This window comes from Rhinolophus sinicus, chromosome 7, assembly GCF_057876585.1.
Source record: "Rhinolophus sinicus isolate RSI-liver-muscle chromosome 7, RSI-T2T, whole genome shotgun sequence".
Taxonomy (NCBI): domain Eukaryota; kingdom Metazoa; phylum Chordata; class Mammalia; order Chiroptera; family Rhinolophidae; genus Rhinolophus; species Rhinolophus sinicus.
The window spans coordinates 10,902,206-10,920,551 of record NC_142507.1 but is presented as its reverse complement, the minus strand read 5'-3'; the positions used below and the strand labels follow the sequence as shown (position 1 = coordinate 10,920,551).

Genomic DNA, 18,346 nt, shown 5'->3' with positions numbered 1-18,346 from the left:
AGTTGATTGTGCAGGCTGAGGTCTTGGACCATTAACCTGGCCAGTCACCGACTCCCCAGGAAACACCTTACCTTAGGCCAAGCCATTGTGTCACTAGTAAATCATTTTTTAAATAAAATAAAACACTAAATGGTTTATATTTTCCTTGTGATGTCATTATTTCCAGGGAATTAAATCTTCAGGTAAGAACAACAGATATTAATACAACCCATCACTTCAGTTTTGCATTTATATATGATGGCTCAGACAAAGGAGAGGTCAAGTATAACACCAAGTTAAACTTGACCTCTCCTTTCTTACTTGCCATTTCCCCTTAAATACTTTTTTTTATACCGATTGTGTAAGAAATTCTTTAGCATGAATCAGAGTTTTGGTTGAGAATAAGGAGAGGTATGACGATCTACATTACGTTTGAAAACCAGTCAAACTCTGACCTTAAAAAGAGAGAAAGGTAAATAAGAAATAATTTCATTAAGTCTGTCCTGATGAAGCCCAAGTGATTATCTCAAATTTCAGCATCTTCCATTAACAGGGGTCAGACTACAGCTGGCCTGCGGGCCAGCTCCGGCCCACCACCTGTTTGCATATGGCCCCTGAGCTAAGAATGGATTTACATTTATAATAATTGAAAATAAATGAAAAGAAGAGGATTTTGCGACATGCGAAAATTGTGTAACAGTCAAACATCAGGGCCTATAAGTAAAACTGACTGTAACACAGCATTTATTTTCATAGAGTTTGTGGCTGTGTTCACACTGCAATGGCAGAATCGAATAGCTGTGCCAGAGACTGCATGGCCTGCGAAGCCTAAAATATTTACCATTTGGCCCTTCACCAAAACAAACAAAAAAGGCAGCCGACCCCTACCCTGTAAGAATGTCACCCTTTACAGGACAGAGTATTTAGAACATGCAGCTTCCGTGGGAATGAACTCTGTTTCAAAGGAAGCACAACAAAAGATAAGACTTATTTTTATCTAATCACCTGAGGCCTCCAAATGCCCCTACGGAGAGAATCCTTGATGGACATGGGTCAGTATACCTGGGAAAACACATTACACACTTACCTGGTCACTAGGCTCAAAGCTCATCTCCTCCTTCTCAGTTTTCATAGCTATTAATTTTGTGTTAGTGGCTGGGTCTGTCTTACTGTCCAGTCGCTCAAGTTTGGGGGTTATTTCTGGTAACCCAAGATCTTTAGTATCGTCTTTATCCAGCAAGTAACGCAGTAGTGCATTCTCTTTCTTCTTGGGGCTCACTGGCTCTTGTTTAATGGTCACCTCGGAACCGGGAGCTGTGCTGCTGGCGTCCTGGCTCAGCTCTTTGCCCGTGGCCTCTGCTGTTAACTTAGCCAGGTCCACGGGGGAGCTGCTGTCCTGCAGGAGTCTGTGCAAAATCTTATGCTTCTCCTTGAGCGAGGCTCCATGTGTCGACCCAGAACCAGGCAAGCTACCCCCGGAGTCCTTGTTTGCGTCCGACAAAGAGCTGGATAAGGGCGAAGGCTCCATCTGGTCGGATTTGGTGGTCAACAGCTGGAGGAGTTTGGTCTGTCCTTTGCTGTCATGCAGTCTGTTCTGTCCGTCAGATCGCTCACTGCTCACGCCCTGGGGCATGTTGGAGTCATTTGTTTCCTTTTGCTCTCCAGGATGGCAGCTGCTCTCTGCTTGTCCAGTTGTACCTTCAGAGGGCTCCCCATAAAGTCCAAAACAGTCTTTGGAGTCTAAGCTCCCCATCTTGCTGAGTGGGGGGGGATTCATATTAACTGGGGAGTTTTGCAAGTTGCCCATTTTTAAGTCCGGCGAAGCCAACGATGACCCCAATGAGACCCCGTGGCCCTCGCTGAGCGCCTGAAGGGCATTGAGGGAACTGTTGGTGTAGCTATGGCTATTTCCTGTGCTGCTGCACACTCCCACGGGGGAATGCAAGCTTCCTGCAGGGGAAAACTGACTGGGTGGGATTCGCGGGCTTCCAGCCACTCCAGGGCTCATGCGATGCCTTGGTGAAAGCATGGAGTTGGGCTGCCCTGGGTTCATGCCAGGGCTGCTCTGGGAGGGACTGTTCATTTTGAGTGCATAGTTACTACCCTGAGGAGTGGTTGCTTGCATGCTTGACACATGGTTCAGTCCCCCAGAACCAAACCTGCCCATGGGCATGCCCATTTGCTCCTTTGGGCCATTTATGGGAAAATTCATATTGCTACCAAGGGTCATGTCCTGACCTGGGTTCCCACTGCACATGGCCTGATGGGCAGGGCTGCCAGAGTTCATTGGATTCAATGGCTTCCCCATCACTTGTCCAGTCAGATCCGGGTTCATTACACACACATTCTGCTCTCTGTATAATGAGGAAGGAAACGTAAGATAAAAGGAAAAACACTTAACAAGTTGTTATTAATTTAAAAAAATAAAATGGCCTCTTTTATCTAAAAGAACAAGCTTCATTTAAAGGAAAGATAATACTTTAATGAAACAATCTGCAATTATGGACAAGACTGAACATGTGTACTTTTGGACCAAGAGGGATATTTTTCAGTCAACTCATTAAGATGTCTGCAGTTTTACAGCGGGAGTGTGTTTAAATTTGACCACTACCATATTGAAATCGTAGTTATTGGACATGACATTAGAGAGTTTCCAATTACATAATATATCTCTTTCATTAAATGGTACAGTGTCATGAATAACAGAGCTTGAACCGTCAAAAGAAATGACCCAAACAAGCAGAGTTGTCTTCAATCATCTGCCAGAGATTACAATTCTGAACGGCAGACACATCTGTATTAGTTGGCTCAACATGGACAGCAAACTTAGGGGGAAAAACTTGCCCCTAAGAATTAGAAACTCTGCATGTTTCAAAGCCAATAGTTACCCAAACTGTTTAGAATTAGATTGCTTTAATAGATCCCCCCGTCAAAGCAAGAGCCTCCAAAACAAACAACATGGGAGGGAACCTCAGAGTGACCTTTTGTGTTCTGATCCCCCAACTCCTAAACAACTCCAATCCACTTCCTTACTAATGACTAAAAGGCAGGTTTTCTGAACCAGATGATTTTCCAAATCCGATGAGCTTTAATTTATAGCTTTGGCAGTCACTCGTGAGTTACCAAATGTGTTCACGAACCCAAGCAAAACAGGTTTCACAAATTGTCAAACATCAGCTTTCAGTTAGAGGGGGTGAAATCTGGCATATCTGTAATCGTTTTCAAATTGTTTCAGTTTGAGGTCAGATTTATTAACAGCTGGGAAACAGGGCTGCCTGATTTTTTTATTCCAAAATAAGAAAGTAAATAATTGAGCAATGTAATAAAAGGATACTCTTTACCCAGAGCAACTTTATATATCTTCTGATAGTACCTCATCGAGTTTTACATAGCACATACACAAATATTTATATAACTTGAAATGTAGTCACTTCCCCAAATTTGTGCTCTCAAACAATCCAGTTCATGACATTTATTTTAAAATCAACATTTAGTTGATTAGTCTTTACTTTCATTCTTATGGAAATGTTTATTACCCTTCAATTTAAAGTCTAATGTCAAGAAGTTAATTTAACCCTGAGAATAAAAATCTGAAATATTCCTTCTAAAAGCACGCATATTTGAAAGTTTAGATTAAAACACAGGAGCAGAAACCATGCTAGGCGGCTTCTATATCCCTGCACGGCTGCATCACCACTGGGAACTGGTCAATATCCCTTCCCTGATGTAACAGTCAGCCTGTCAGAGCAGTTAGTGCGAGCCTGTGTTTGTCCAGCTGGGTTTGAAAATTCACTAGTGCTCAGGCTAAAATTCAAAGTATAGACCTACTGAGCTGGTGTCATGAGTTGTCTTTAAGCCAACAGTTCATAGCAATTTAATTTTATGTTTTACATCTTTGGGGTTCATCAACAGAAATGTCTAACAAATCTGGGAAGCTCTAGGAAGACTGGTTGCTTTTGCACCATCTCCTTTGAACTTGGGAAAGAAGATGACCTCGCAGAACTCGGCTTACCTGTGCAGCATATGTAAAGATATGACAAGCTGGGGCTCGTTAGTAGTCTGAGAACGGATGAGTTTGCTCTTTGTTTGCGCAGCAACCAGCGTGCCGTCGGACAAGGAAAACCGATAGATTTGACTGAATGCCAATCCTTGTCGCAGCACTGCCGGCAAGTAAGGAAACAGAATGCGTGTTCAGGAAACACATCAGGGGGCGGGGGCAGGATAAGACATAATAACAGTAATAAACTTCATTAAGTTTAATGTTTTCCGACCAGCAGTTGAAAAGAGTTATAAGCAATATTTCATGATGTTAAAAAACATTGTACATGTTTAAAAAGCACATTTATTTTTCACTCAAAATACCAATAAATTCAATATATTGATTTTTTTAATGAAGCTCAGACCCTCAAACTATGTTCTTTAAAAAAATCTTCAGCACCATGGCAAAACAGAGGGCAAATAATTTATTAGCTCAAAATAAGCTTTACAATGACTTGTTTAAAATGTTAGAAAACAATGCATAAACCTGATACCTCTAAAGTGTACAATTTGCCTTTAATTTAATACAAATATAAAGTAAAATTGATGATAGTAAATATATTCCCTGAATATTCATCTCAAAGTTACGTACTGTTCAATTCATCACCTCACACTACTATTCCCAATTCTGTGTCTCACTGTGTAAGAAGCATTATTTCTGTGGATAGGACAAGAGGAAGTAAAGGATAAATAATCAAAAGAATCTTTTCAGAGAAAAAAAGGCTAACTAGAAAACTGAAACAATAAAAGTGCAAATCTTAGTGACATGGAATTGGTTTAGCTTCTGGACAAAGAACCAGGTGTTTCCATTTTCAATAGCAGAAAATAAAACACAAATCAATTAGGTTAAAATAATTTTTCTTAAAACAAAAGTTTATCATGATTTATCTTTTAAAATAACTCTATTTTAAAACCATCAAATACTGCATATTAAGAAAGAGCATTTTGATTTAAGACAAAAACTGCCATGTAATTTAGTTACCTCTTAAACCATTTTAAGAAGACTACCATGTTTTTACCACATAATCCTCAGCACAAATTTTGTGGGTTGAATTGCTAGCCCCAAAGTGACCAAGCACATTCACTCTTCCACAAAAATGGTGAGAGAGAGTCGCTGACACACAACGTGGATTCTGATTTCTCAGTAAAATTTCATTGTGAGCACTTCCCCAAAGAAACTGCGCAGTTTCAGTTACATGCAGTATTTAGGTCTTCTTTCTGGCCTCTACATTTGCATGAGTTACTCTCAAGTGGCAGTACTGGAAACAAGTATGTGTCTCTTGTACAACAAATATGTTCCGAAAATGAGGCATAAATACCCTTTTTATAATAGGACTCATATTTTCAATGGCTTTTAATTTCAGAATTTTACCTGAACTTGGATGTGATCCCTTAAGACTTTCCATTTCCATTTGGTCTCCACCAAACATCTTTACTAAGTAGATCCGTGCAAGCATCCACCTGAACACACTTAGGAAGCCCCTCCATTTCAACAAAGCCTTCCCGAAGATTGTTCTTCAATGCAAATGATGACCCTGGATCTTACCTATTTCATACATTTAATGCATTTCATATATTTTGGTGTTTCCTTTCAGTGGGTCCTATCTGGTTAACCCTAGCATTGTGCCTGGTACATCTGCCTAAAACCCTTTTGTAAGGAATCAGGAAGCCACAGAATTAAACGCAGGGCATTGCTACTTAGGGCTCAAGGACACTGAACACATTTGCTCATGGTGATTTCTTGTTTTTTGTTGTTACTATTTTTATTTTAAACCAGATCTAGTGAGATGGCAGGTTAAATATTGATTTCTATCAAATGTAGCTTCTTCATTTCCTCTTATTCTTTCCAATATAAAAATGCATGAAGACACAAGTTGTTGGATTATCTGATTATTTTTAAGAAATAATGATAAATAAGATGAGGGAAAAAAATAAGGGAGTGAGGAGAGAGGTCATTTACTATGATGTGTACTTTTTTATAAGTGATCTTAAAAGCATAAAGTTTAAACATATAAACACTGCTGGTAAAATGCGAAGGCCACAGATGCATATTCAATGGAAAATGACAAACTAAAACTCTGTTTTCAATGAGGAGTTAGAATTTTTCTCTGCAAAAATGCAGACAATTTGTCAGATTGAGTTCCGAGGCATGCCGCCCTGCCCCGAGTCCATCACAGGCAGCCTGGCCCCTCTCTGGCAGGCTGCGGGGCACTAAGTGCCAGGAGAGGAGAATCAAAAGGCCAGAAGGAGAAAGGGTCTCCTTTCCTCACTTAGTATGTGCTAAGGAAAGGAATTTAACAAAAGAGCAGAATGCACTTGAGAAGAAGTGATGGTGTGGAAAGACCTTTGGGGGCGGCACAGCAGGGTGACCGTCAGGATGGGTCTCAGACTAACCCCCAGCGCTGACACCTACTCTTATAACTGAATACTCAGGAGCCAGTCTCCTCACCTGTGTCGGCCACCCATCGATAGCACGAGTGTCGCAACACCTGCACCACTGAGAACCCACAGAGGGACAGTGCCTGACAGGACCAAGGGCTCAACAAGGGCGGCTGAATTCTGAAATAGGACTCTGTGAAGTCCGGGTTTAGTTCCAGTAGTCCTATTAGTTGTGGAACCCAGACACGTCACTTCATCTCTTTGGCCCTTCCAGAAACATCTAGGCAGCGTTCAATGGTCATCATCGGGAAGGAGGGCTTGGGGTCCCACTGTCTGTCACCTGAATTAAAAATTCAATGGCCTTTGCCAATTTCATTTCATTATTTCCAGATCGTCCTTATGATTCAGGCAATTATTTCTTTTGGTACTAGATGGTGACTTACTAAGTGTCTTCTACATCTGGACGCCTTAGGATCCAAGAAAAAGACCTCCTTCCCTTTCCTTTCATGGGCCTGCGAAATTCTCAGCTCCAAGTCTATTTCCCTCATCGCACTGTCTGTCCCACCGGGTCTCCTATGAAATCTGCCCTCGGGCGGCAACGTGTCCCGGGCGAGGGGATGCGAGGACACCCGAGCACAAGAAGGAACCAGCCGAGTCCCTCCCTGAGGGGAACCTCGGGCGTCGCCGCTTCGGAGACGGCTCCCCCGGGAAGCGGGCATTCAGCACCACCGCCCGGGCGCCGCGTACCTTCGTGGTGGTGCCGCTTGGCGTAGGACACCGCCTCCCCCTCGTGCTGCGCGTGGAACTTCTGGATGCACCTGCGCACCAGGTCCTCCCAGCCCGGCTTCATGGCGGCGCGCATGGTGCTCGTGTCCAGCGACGTGATCTTGCCTAGGAAATCACGCAGGCGTTACCCCCCACACCGACCCATTCTTCACGGCAACGACTACATTTTACAACGATGGCCATGCCTTTCTTCCCAGTAGGTGGCCCAGGTCCGTGGAGCAGAAGGGGCGACGGCGAGAAGGCAGCGTCCCTCCCGCCCCGTGCAGCCCGCGGGCCCGCACTGCTCCCCGCTCCTCACGGAGCCCGCGCGGTCACAGGCACGAGCTATTCTACAGCGATCTCTTTGGGAAGAAACTTTACCTTGGAGATCTTGGCGAGTAGTAAAACTTTCTGATGAGGGAAGAACCGGCCTTTCCTTCATGGGAACTCTTCTTGCCACACAAATCAAGCAGGACTGCAAATCTTTAATTGTAGACATTTATGGTTATCACATTAGGCTTTCTCAGAGATTCAAACAAACTCAAGTGTACTGATGAGAGCACAGCCTTGTACATCAACAACGGAGAGAGTGACAAAACTCTATGTACCCCTGCTTTCCACTGGCTTTATTCTGTCCCCCGAAGTGGAAAGCAGCAGGGGAGAGGGAGGGGCGTGAGGTGTGGGACGAGCTGGGGTTGCTGAGGGTACACAGCTGAAGCCACACGATGCGTGTGACAAAAGCACATCCACGGTACTGGCGTGAGCAACCTGCAACCCTTCCCCAACATGGAAAAGAATGGAGTCCTTTCTTATCAAATGGCTAATACTAACAACTGGCTGAATTCATGATAAAGTACAAAAATGATGAACCCCCAATCTGACACTCTGCTTTGTCAAATTCACAATACAGGGAAACTAGGTATACCTTCTACCCAACTATGTAAATACCCCTATAATGGCAACGTGCGATTTAAAACAGAGAATTTAAACTAAATCTAGACTCAGAGGCCGAGAATAAATCCTAGAAAATGCAGCATATGCCAGGTTGCGAGTCGCGGTCAGGGCTAGTTCCTCACATCCCCGATGCTAAGCATTTCTTCCTCACCCCACTTAAAACTGTTTTATGCATCTGCGTTCACTTCTGGAGGACACGGACATGTTTTATTCATCTTTGTAACACACAGAACACAATTTCAAAAATGCTGGGTAAAAGGTTGTTAAAAATAGTCTCTTCCTATCTTAAGTCGCTGATTTCTAATCATTCACCTTTAAATTTGGGACAAGAATGTCTTTATATGCAGTAATAGCAGGTATCACAAAATTAAATGTAAGCCTCACCCTCAACATAATAAAAGCTAAATTTTTGAGCACTTACGATGAGATAGACACCTTTTCTAGCTGCTTTTATAGGCTACCAATTCATTTAATCCTCTTAATTTTAGAGGTAGATACTAGCATTATTTCCAGTTAGCAGAGGAGAAAACCAAAGCATGAAGTTTAAGTAAGCCAGTATCACACAAAACTTTGGTGAATGGGATTTGAACCTGCACACACCATGGCTCAGAAACCCTACACTAACCTGTGCTAACATCCAGAATCAGATTTTAAATGTCCAAACAAGTTTAAATACACAGCATCCAAACAAAAGTTAGCTCAGCTATACTTTTTTTTTTAATACTTTAGGATTTAGGATATTATATAGATGGATGTCTTAGCAGCACTGTTGCATAAAAGTGAGTAAAATCACTTGACATTCCATACCTACGTAAAAACTTAATTTTGAAAAACTATGTATCATGTATGACAGCTCTATTATTTCCTTTCCAATAAAATTTAAATGAAAAATTACTTACATATTTTTTAAAAGGATTAAATAACTACTATTTAATGCCAATCACGGTTCAGGCATAGTCACGTAATCTTGATTACATTCTGACACTGCTACTGGATAACACAGTGATGTTTGGAGAGGTCAAGGAGCTTGCCCAGAGCCAGAGCTGGTAAGTGGCTGAATGAGGAGCTGGCCTGTCTGATTATAAAGCCCACGAAGCTGCCGTTCACCAGTGGTCCTCAGCTCTTCCCCTTCTGCCACGCACGCAGAATGTACCCTGCAGCACTGTCTCATATTGCAGACGGACACTCAGCTGAGAAGTGCGTGGCTGGAGGGTGGAGGGGTGGACACCACATCAGCACCTCTTTAAGGGGAAAAGCCTGAGAGCTTCTAGTACAAAACCCCCTCCAGTCCCTACTCCCACCTCTCAGCTCTCTTAAGTTTCCCTGTGTTACACTGTATCGGGGACCCAGCACCCGTGGATAAACTACATGGGATCCATTCATCCCTTGAAAGTACAGTTGACTCTTGAACAACAAAGGTTTGAACTGCAAGAGTCCAACTTGTATGCGGATTTTTTTTCCCAATGAATATGTACAGCACCGTAAATTTTTTTCTTCCTCATGATTCTCTCAATAACATTGTCTCTCCTCTAGCATACTTTATTGTAAGAATACAGTATCTAATACATATAACTTATAAAATGTGTGTTGACTGCGTATGTTATTGACGAGGCTTCTGGTCAACAGTAGGCTATTAGTAGTTCAGTTTTTGGGGAGTCAAAAGATAAATGTGGATTTTCGACTGTACAGGGGTCAGCGCCCCTAACTTCCGAGTTGCTCAAGGGTCAGCTGTTATGAAAACTGCTGTTGGAACCACGTGCACTTTTCTGGGGATGTGGGTCATGGCTTGCCGCAAATAATCACAGGAGCTTACGCTTGCTGAGAGGTTCACTAACGGAGCTGCTCTTGTAGGGCACCCACTAGCCACAAGGGGCTGTTTAAGTGTCAATTTAATAAAATAGAAAATTCGGTCTCCCAATTGCATTATTGGTATTTCAGACGCTCAGCAGTCAGAAGTAGCCAGTGGCTGCTGCGTCATACACTGAAGATATATAACATCACCATTATCACAGAAAATTCTATCGGATAGCGCTGTTTTAAAGACTTAAAAATTAAAAATATCATAAAAACTGTTAAGTACGTGAAAAGAACAACAACAGAAAACCCTGCCTCTCAATTTTTCTGGCCACTAATTTTAGATTATCAAGTGTGAAAGCAGCAGCACAAGAATAAACACACAGATATATAAAATATCCTCGAGATTTTGCCCTACCTTCTCCTTCTTCTTTGATGGACTTTGGTTGCGAGACAGCAAAGCACTGCATAGTTTCATATTTCTGATGTGTTTCCTGGCGATCATGACCTTCCTCTTCGGAATCAGGTAAAGGCTTTACCAGCATCCGACAATTGAACGTGTGGCTGTTCCGCCTGGGAGGTTCTCCAGACCAAGATCCCCCGTTCACTGAGTAAGGCAAGAGTAATCGGAAATGATAAAGAAACTAACATCAGACTCACTCTTGCCAAATCATCAAAATGACACAGGAAACATTTTTATTTTATATGTTTATACTTTTCTACGCAATTTCATAATCTTAGAGGGGAAAAAATTGTTGGGTTAATGTTTCAACAATGTGGGAAAATCCTTGGGATTTTCAAAATGTTTTTTCACTCTTTACTCTGACTCCTTTCCTTCAAGTTCAGACCTTGATTACTTATTACTAGAAAACTATAGTTCTCTATTCTTCGGGTTTTCCTAACTTTGATTTCTTGGAAATTTAGTTCAATCTACTTGCATTCGTTTTAGATGTTACCCTCTACTCAAAAATCTGTACGTGGCACTTACTATAGATGCATTAAATTATTTAAAAGGGTTTGGATGATGTTGTCAGGAGTATTAACGGCATTCAAACTGATAAGTCAGAATCTCACTAACCAGCCCCAGGCTCTTCATCTAACAAGGTCTTTCCCATTGGCCAGCACCCTGCCCCGCCCTTTTCCATATCCAGTCCCACATGGGTATCTCTGTTCCTACTACTCTATGGACAATGTCAGTCGGCCTCGATGTCTATGCAGATGTACTCCTGCTCCAAGGCTGAGGTCCTCTACACACTTAACCAACCACTGTGGGCACTCAACACTGCCTCCTCTTAAAGGTTGTTCTTTTCTAAAATTTTACAGAAATTTTAGTGTATATTCTGTAACGTGGCTGTTGCTGAATTACTCTTTTGTAGTCTTTTTTGTTTTGTGCACATATCCTCAATAAGACTGAAAAATCCTTGAGGATATACGATTAATATCATTTATTTCTTTCAAGTGAAAAACCACTTCACATCTCTTCTATTTTAGTACCAATACTTAGAAATGTATATATTTAAGATGAGAAAGGGGTAATGCAAGAAAAGAAAGACATACTTTTTTTGGGAAATGCATTTGCGAAACCAATGAGATAAATAAAGAATGACTAATTTTGATAATCAAAGGGTATTTATGTATCAGCAAGTCAAATTCCTTATTCCACAGAGGAGAAAACTGACATCCAAAGAAATGTCCAACTACTAAAAGAGCTGGAATCAGAACTAATCCTAATTCTCATTTTGGCATTCTTTTCTTTACTGTTCTTTATGTGTTATCTAAAAAATATTAGGACCAATAGGGCAATGAGAGACGGGATCAAAAAATGGACCATTCACAAGATAAGCTCATATACTCTCAAAAGGTACTAGTTGGAAAACACGTAATGGGACATCTAGGTGTTATGGTGAGCGCAAGGCTAACCCCCACAGCCACTGGGCCGCAGAGGAATAAAAAGGAAACAAACCCTAGAGAGAAAAAAGAAATAGCAAGTTAACTACAAGAAACTATTTTAGAGTAACAGAAGGAACCAGAGGCAACTTTATAAGCCTATGCAGACATTTGGGGAGTTTATTTCACCATCAGCTTACAAGCTTATTTATGAAATGGAGACTACATAGAGTAATCAGTTTAATAAGTAATTCCAAAGTATAAAAAAGTACAACATAAAGTAAGGTTCCTTAGACAAATGAATTAATAATAGTGAATTAATAAGTATAGGTAGGTTGAGAAAGCCATAAAATTATTGAAGAGATCTGAAAATATGAGCTACTTGAAATAAGAAATCGCACTTTCTTCTTCATTTACTAGAGAATAGAACAGAAGAACCTCACACAAGTATTCGGGTATGTTGTATTACTGTGGCAGTCACTCTGAGCAAAGGGCTGGCACACCAAGGAAAGGCCAGCCATGATGGACCGTGAAAGGACTTCTTCCTGTTTACTGTGGTAGCAATAAGACCAGCACATATTAACTGTCTGAAGAGAAAGAACAGAAATACTTGCCAACAACTCAGGACTTGACCCTATTCTCGACTAAAATATGCACCTCTTTTTATCTGTGAAGATGTTCTCAGCATCATCAGTTTAAGTGAGAATATTAAAAAAAGAACCACTTAGGAAGCGGGAACAGCCATACTAAGGTGGGCCCATGCTGCGAACCCCCCACTTTAAGCCATGGCCCCGAATCATCACAGACACTTGCGGACAGCGTCTCAAACACTGGATGGAGAAGGCAGGAAGCTGAGACGGGGAGGGTGGGTAAGGAGGCGGCATCTGATGGAGGGAGACGCCTGCAGAGCCACCGAGCAGAGCCTGTTTAGGGCTCCTGGGCTGAGAGCGTCTGAACCTCTACACACCACTTGTCCTGTAACGTTTTAGTTTTTGAACGATGTATACTCCCATATACATACTTTTTTCCCAAATGTGTTGAATCTCAAACTTCTCATGACCTTCTACTTACTAGACAGTCATGGAGAAAAAGGACAGAACAGAGTCGGCTGGCACTGGACAGAGTGGGAGGCAATTTGACACTTTCTTAAAAAAAAAACAGCAACAAAACCAACCCCGTGAAAAGAGTTGCCATGAGTACTTTCATACTGAATTATTTTCATGTACTTTAAATATAGGATCAAAACGATCATTCAACCAAGATCGGTATCTGCAGAGATCCTCTTAGCCAGGCGTCTAAGCTTAAACATCAAGCATCTCTATGTCCCCATTTGACATAAGGTCAATTAACATAAGGATCTAATTTTATCCCCTTCCAACCACGACGATGTGTGTACTGGGGGAGGGGGAGGGGAGTGAGGAGAGACCCAGCAGACGATCCTTTACCTATGGACTTTGGCAGCAGGTTTTTCACAAATTCAGTGTGGTCCCCGACATGCAGGATGCTGTATACACTTTTGTTCATCAGCTCCTCTTGGTTATACCTTAGGTACTGTGTCACATTCTCAGAAACAAACACTACGTTGCCTTCCAGGTTCACTACAAAGAAGAACCCATCAAGGGCCTAAAGGAAAAGGCACAAACTGTGTTAGAAAAGGTACGACATAAAACCACATGCAACTGTTACGAAGGGAATGATTCCTTTAAAGGAAACGTGTAATTCACAGATGGATGGAACAGCGAGCTCGCTCTCTTCTCCTCCTTTTCAGAAACAATTAACACATTTTCTCTTAGTGAAATTACTCCGTCTTAGAAAGTGGGAGAGAGCCTAGATCTGGGTTTCTTGTCACAAACTAAATGACAAACACTCACTCTGTGAGATTATCAGGAGGTAATTATTGTGCAAAAGTGTACAGGCATTTATTTGTCTGTATTTTCCAAATGAGCTCAATGTACTTACTCCACAGGATGAAGAGCAACTCCCATGCTGCCAACCCCACACAAAGTAATGCGGTCAAGTTCCTTATGTAATACAGTGGGAGGAAGGGCTCGCTGATGGTTTTCCCTACATTTAAGGATACATCCCAAGAACAAAACCCTCAAATTTTACTACCTGTGAAGCTGCTGGGGTTTAAAGGAAAAGAATCACAGATGATCTCGGACCTTTAAAGAATCATCAATTCTTTATTGTTTGGTGTACGTGGGGAAAGGGCCTGGGACTGTCTTTCTGATATGACCCGCTACTCTTCACTGGGACCTCAGGTTTAGATGTGGTCAGCACTGTCCTGACGCTCGAGCTTTTAAAAAGGACTTGAGGTTTCGGTTTATAACAGTGAGTGCTGGAAAGTTAACTACGTAACTGTGCCTTTCTAGAGTACTTGTTCTCTAGATTGTCAAAATGCAGGCTCCTAAAGCACCTAGGTTGACAGCGGCATTTTCCCTAATGGGTACAAAGCCTCACTCTTCCTTGTCATTCCACTCTAGATTAGGGGAGGACATGAAGAGTCTAAGGGTCATTTCAGGAAATAGAGACTAATAATGGCGACTGAGCATGTTTACTGTGCCTTAAACACATAGTGTCATTTTAATATTTATAACTCTGGAAGGAATTTATAGAGGAGGAAGAAATTGAGGCTCAAAGAGACTAAGTGAATTGCCCAAGATCTTGCAACTAGTCAGTGGCAGCGCTGGAATTTGAATCCAGGTGGACCTGATTCCACAGGTCACGCTTTCAGTTACTGGGCAGCCGGTTCTGCTCCAGTATGTACCCCCGTCCCTCTTGCTATCATGTTTGCCTTGGCGATGCAAAGATTGGGAGTTCACTGAGTTTCTCTTCATTACTCCTCCTTTCCTTTTTTGATCCCTGCTTGTCAGAGAGCACTGTTTTATAGATCAGATGAGTGATTGGGGCCAGAAAAGCCTTGGTGTTGATCAGGCATACCTGGAAACAGGACCACCTGGTCTACCCAGTTTATGCCACATTTCTCCACGCTATGTATTTACGACTGTTTTTAACATGAATGTTACACGTATGTACTGGTATAACAATGTGGATGGATGAGGTAAAAAGTGTTTACTTTTCCCCTAGTTTGTTTTTCTCTAAGTTATTATTTAACAGGCTCCTTTTTTGTGAGCTTTCTTTGGGTATCTTTCCAATTTTATCTTCATCACAAAACTACTGTTTCCCCGCAAATAAGACCTCACCGGAAAATAAGCCCTAGCATGATTTTTCAGGATGACATCCCCTAAATGTAAGTCCTACTGCGTCTTTTGCAGCAAAAATTAATATAAGACCCGGTCTTATTTTCGGGAAAACATGGTAAGTATTCTCTCAAATAGAACTGACCATAACGCACCAGTGAAAAGCTCCTTCCCCCCCTTTACCCTCCAGAAAAACCCAACACCACCACTTGGTTTTAAGTTTTTCTTAAATATTTTGTCAGGTTTCCCCAATGGTATAAACAATATGCTGGGTAGAGCAAGACTATATGTAAATTGCCTTTCATAATAGGTTGGCACCAACCCTTGAAAACCTTATGAATATGTGCTCGAATGTGTGTGTCTGTGAGGGGGACAGGAAGTAAGACAGTTAATTAGCTATGTACCGAGTGTCTTTCTAAGCTCACCGCTTTAGATACACATTCAACAGGGATTTTCATAAGTATATTATGTATGGTTCCCTTTTGAAAGTACATGTAGCTTCTTACTGTTTTTGTGCCCTGGCAAAAAGACTGATTTGTGGCATAATATAACTGAAAGATCAAATTGTTTCATCTCATAAAACTGTTTGTGTGTTTTTAAAGCTCACTATGATATGCTCTGATGAAAAAAGCTGACATTTGGTTTTGTTGCCTAGCAACCACTATGCTATGATGTCAGCATGAGTGTGCATCTATGCCTAGGAACAGCTCGATGAGAACAAGTTTTCTGTGTTTAAATTACTACATGTGAACAGAGATAAAGATTTAAATTCAAACCTCAAGTCACCAGAGTCAAGCATTACCTCTCTCACGTATTTAGCACGAAAGTCCTGATACACTGGGACTTGCTCAATGCACTGAATTCTCAGAAGAGTATTTCGAAACAGCAAAAATGTTGGTTTGATTTTCTGAGATAAGGCCCACTGACATCTAGCAATCTGATTTCTACAATTAATGAACTTGCTCTCAGAGGGTTTGAGTCACAGCCTTGTGGTTACTCTAAGCATTTCCTTTTAGAAGCCCTGCAAGTTTTCCCAGGAATCTTCCACCCTACTTAAATTCCCCTCCCACCCCATACAGGGAATAAACATCGACAGATGAAAGTTTACTAAATGTAATAATTTAGATAACTATGATTGTCAAGTCAATTTTGTTTGTAATTCAAAACCTTTTTCACAGGAAGTTATCTACTTTCTTCCATCTAATTCTAAACAGTCCACCTAGTTCAGAGTTTTCTTATCTGCTTCTGAGAACCAAGCGGGAAGTAGCATTCTCTGGCCTTTCACTGCCTGTTGACTCTGGAAAATCAGGTTAAGTGTGTTTTTGCTTTTCCCCTGAAGACTGTAGTTCGATGCTTGCAAGCCAGTGATTCAAGAGAAATAAGCAAGGGCCAACATGGGTCATTTAGAGTCTTTTGGCAGCAGGTCCAGCCCCAGGGAATGAATTTTGTCATTTCTGAATATTAATACAAAGACTGGGTCAGACAATCTTTATATTTTTTTCTGAGTCTCCCTCCCCCGCCCACCTTTTGATTATATGGTAGATTTTCACAGAATTAAAATTTCTAAAAATAAGAATCATCTTATGTACCAAAACAGAAGAAAAGGGGTGATTATTGGTTATCTTTGCTTTAAAAAGCTTAATTTCTTCTATACGCGTGGCTGCCGCAGCACGGTAAGTGATTCTGCAGTGACAGTGCTGCAAAGCTTCTGGCCATGCGGTACTTTTCAATCTCATCATATCATCAGCAGACTAAATTATCCCGAGAACTGACATAATTTATGTCTCAGGGCTCCTCTGCTTCTTGTTATATATTCACTGATTTTTTTCCCCCCTCATCTTACCATAGCCTACATCTTGAATTTTAATTTTGAAACAGGTGCAGCAAAGCACTAGGTGTTTAATACTTTACTAGTTAATAAAATAGGAAAGCTGGACTTCACAAATTCTAGACAGCAGTCTGGTCATAAAATTTCCTCAAGTTAATAAAGAACAGGCAGTTAAGACCAATCATTACACTTGTGATGCTTATCTTAAAAAGTTCTGCCTATTACTTCCAATTTGCATCTTTATAAGATAAATAAGCTAGCTTGAAGTTGCATTAAGTAAAAAGCATAAACCTCTTTTTGGTCCTCAAATTTTAACCTGTATATATAGGCATATGTATATGGCATATATAAAAATCGAAGAATTTGGGGAAAATTTCAAATTAAAATGTATCGCAGAATTTAACAGGTCTTGTGAACATGATTTTCCAAAATGAACGCTCCACTGGCGGTTAAAGCCTGTCAATGTATATTCTAATCTGGTTAATTTCATTCTATGTGATGCATTTGAAATGTATCTATGCTGCAATCAGGAGCCAGAAGACAGATACATATTAAACTCAAGAGGTGAGCAGGTCTTCAATCTTAAGAGTGAAAATTAACTGTGGGTTATCCTCCAATTACATTCACCTGAAAGTGAATTTAATAACGCGAACACCAACCACACTAACACACAGAACCAGAAGGCGGTGTGCTAACCTCCAGCATCATGGGCCCCAGCGCGTCCTTGTCGATGACACCCTGCCCTGTAGACGACACATCTGACTTCTGCACTTCATCTATGTTGGCCGCTGCTGCTTTCTCTGCAACAAACACAAGGGTGAGTTAAATGGCAGTGCTATTTCACGGACAGAGTGACAGAGACACATTTTTATTGTCATGATTTCTAAAATCTCTGGTGGGATCAGGTATGGCTATAAAAAAGTTAGCGGACGTCCTGATTGCCACCAAACGGGAGAAACTGATGGAAGCGGGAGCCAGAACGTTAACTTTTCACCTCCAGAACCTGTGGCTCAGATCCCCTCTCACGCTGCTGATAAAGTGAGTTTAGTGGTTTTATGCTAGTCTCTGCCAAGCATTTCTTCTAGATTACGAACCCCCTATGTATAGGGCACAATTATTTTCCACTCAAGAGATTCCTTAAACTAGGAGACCGGAGGGTCTGCTGCTGAGAATTTGGCAGCATAATCAGATACAGCCACACACATCTAAGGCAGGAACAGAAAGGACTCCCAACCTGCGAGGGCCGCTCCCACGTGACACTAACGACCGCCTTGACTTCTGTACTGCCCCACTTCTTGTCACAGTCTCATTTACAGTAACCGGAAAGATTTGGTCCCTGTCTTGCTGAAGGGGCTTAACGATCTAAGGCAGCGAGTAGAGGCGCCCTGTCAGGCACCCAGGGAGTTTCAATGGACACCCTTTTATCTGGTACAGAGACATGTAGTTACGTGCTCCTGGGTTACAATGTGTGAGGCAGCTCTCAGGCCCAAAGGCCCTGTAAACATTCCGTCCTGGAAAACTA

General features: G+C 41.7%; 1 protein-coding gene across 8 annotated transcripts in view; it reads right to left on the bottom strand.

Annotated features, from left to right (window-relative positions):
* Nucleotides 1-18,346, bottom strand: part of NCOA2 (nuclear receptor coactivator 2) — a 257,843-nt gene that overhangs the window by 39,978 nt on the left and 199,519 nt on the right. For all 8 annotated transcript variants that reach the window (XM_088799375.1, XM_019726156.3, XM_019726165.3 and 5 more), the window contains 7 exons: nt 17,521-17,624; nt 13,242-13,419; nt 10,328-10,516; nt 7,543-7,644; nt 7,144-7,287; nt 3,992-4,139; nt 1,067-2,333 (listed from right to left, as the gene is read on the bottom strand). In XM_088799375.1, coding sequence (XP_088655501.1) covers nt 1,067-2,333; nt 3,992-4,139; nt 7,144-7,287; nt 7,543-7,644; nt 10,328-10,516; nt 13,242-13,419; nt 17,521-17,624 — 2,132 coding nt within the window. The remainder of the gene's footprint in view (nt 1-1,066; nt 2,334-3,991; nt 4,140-7,143; nt 7,288-7,542; nt 7,645-10,327; nt 10,517-13,241; nt 13,420-17,520; nt 17,625-18,346) is intronic.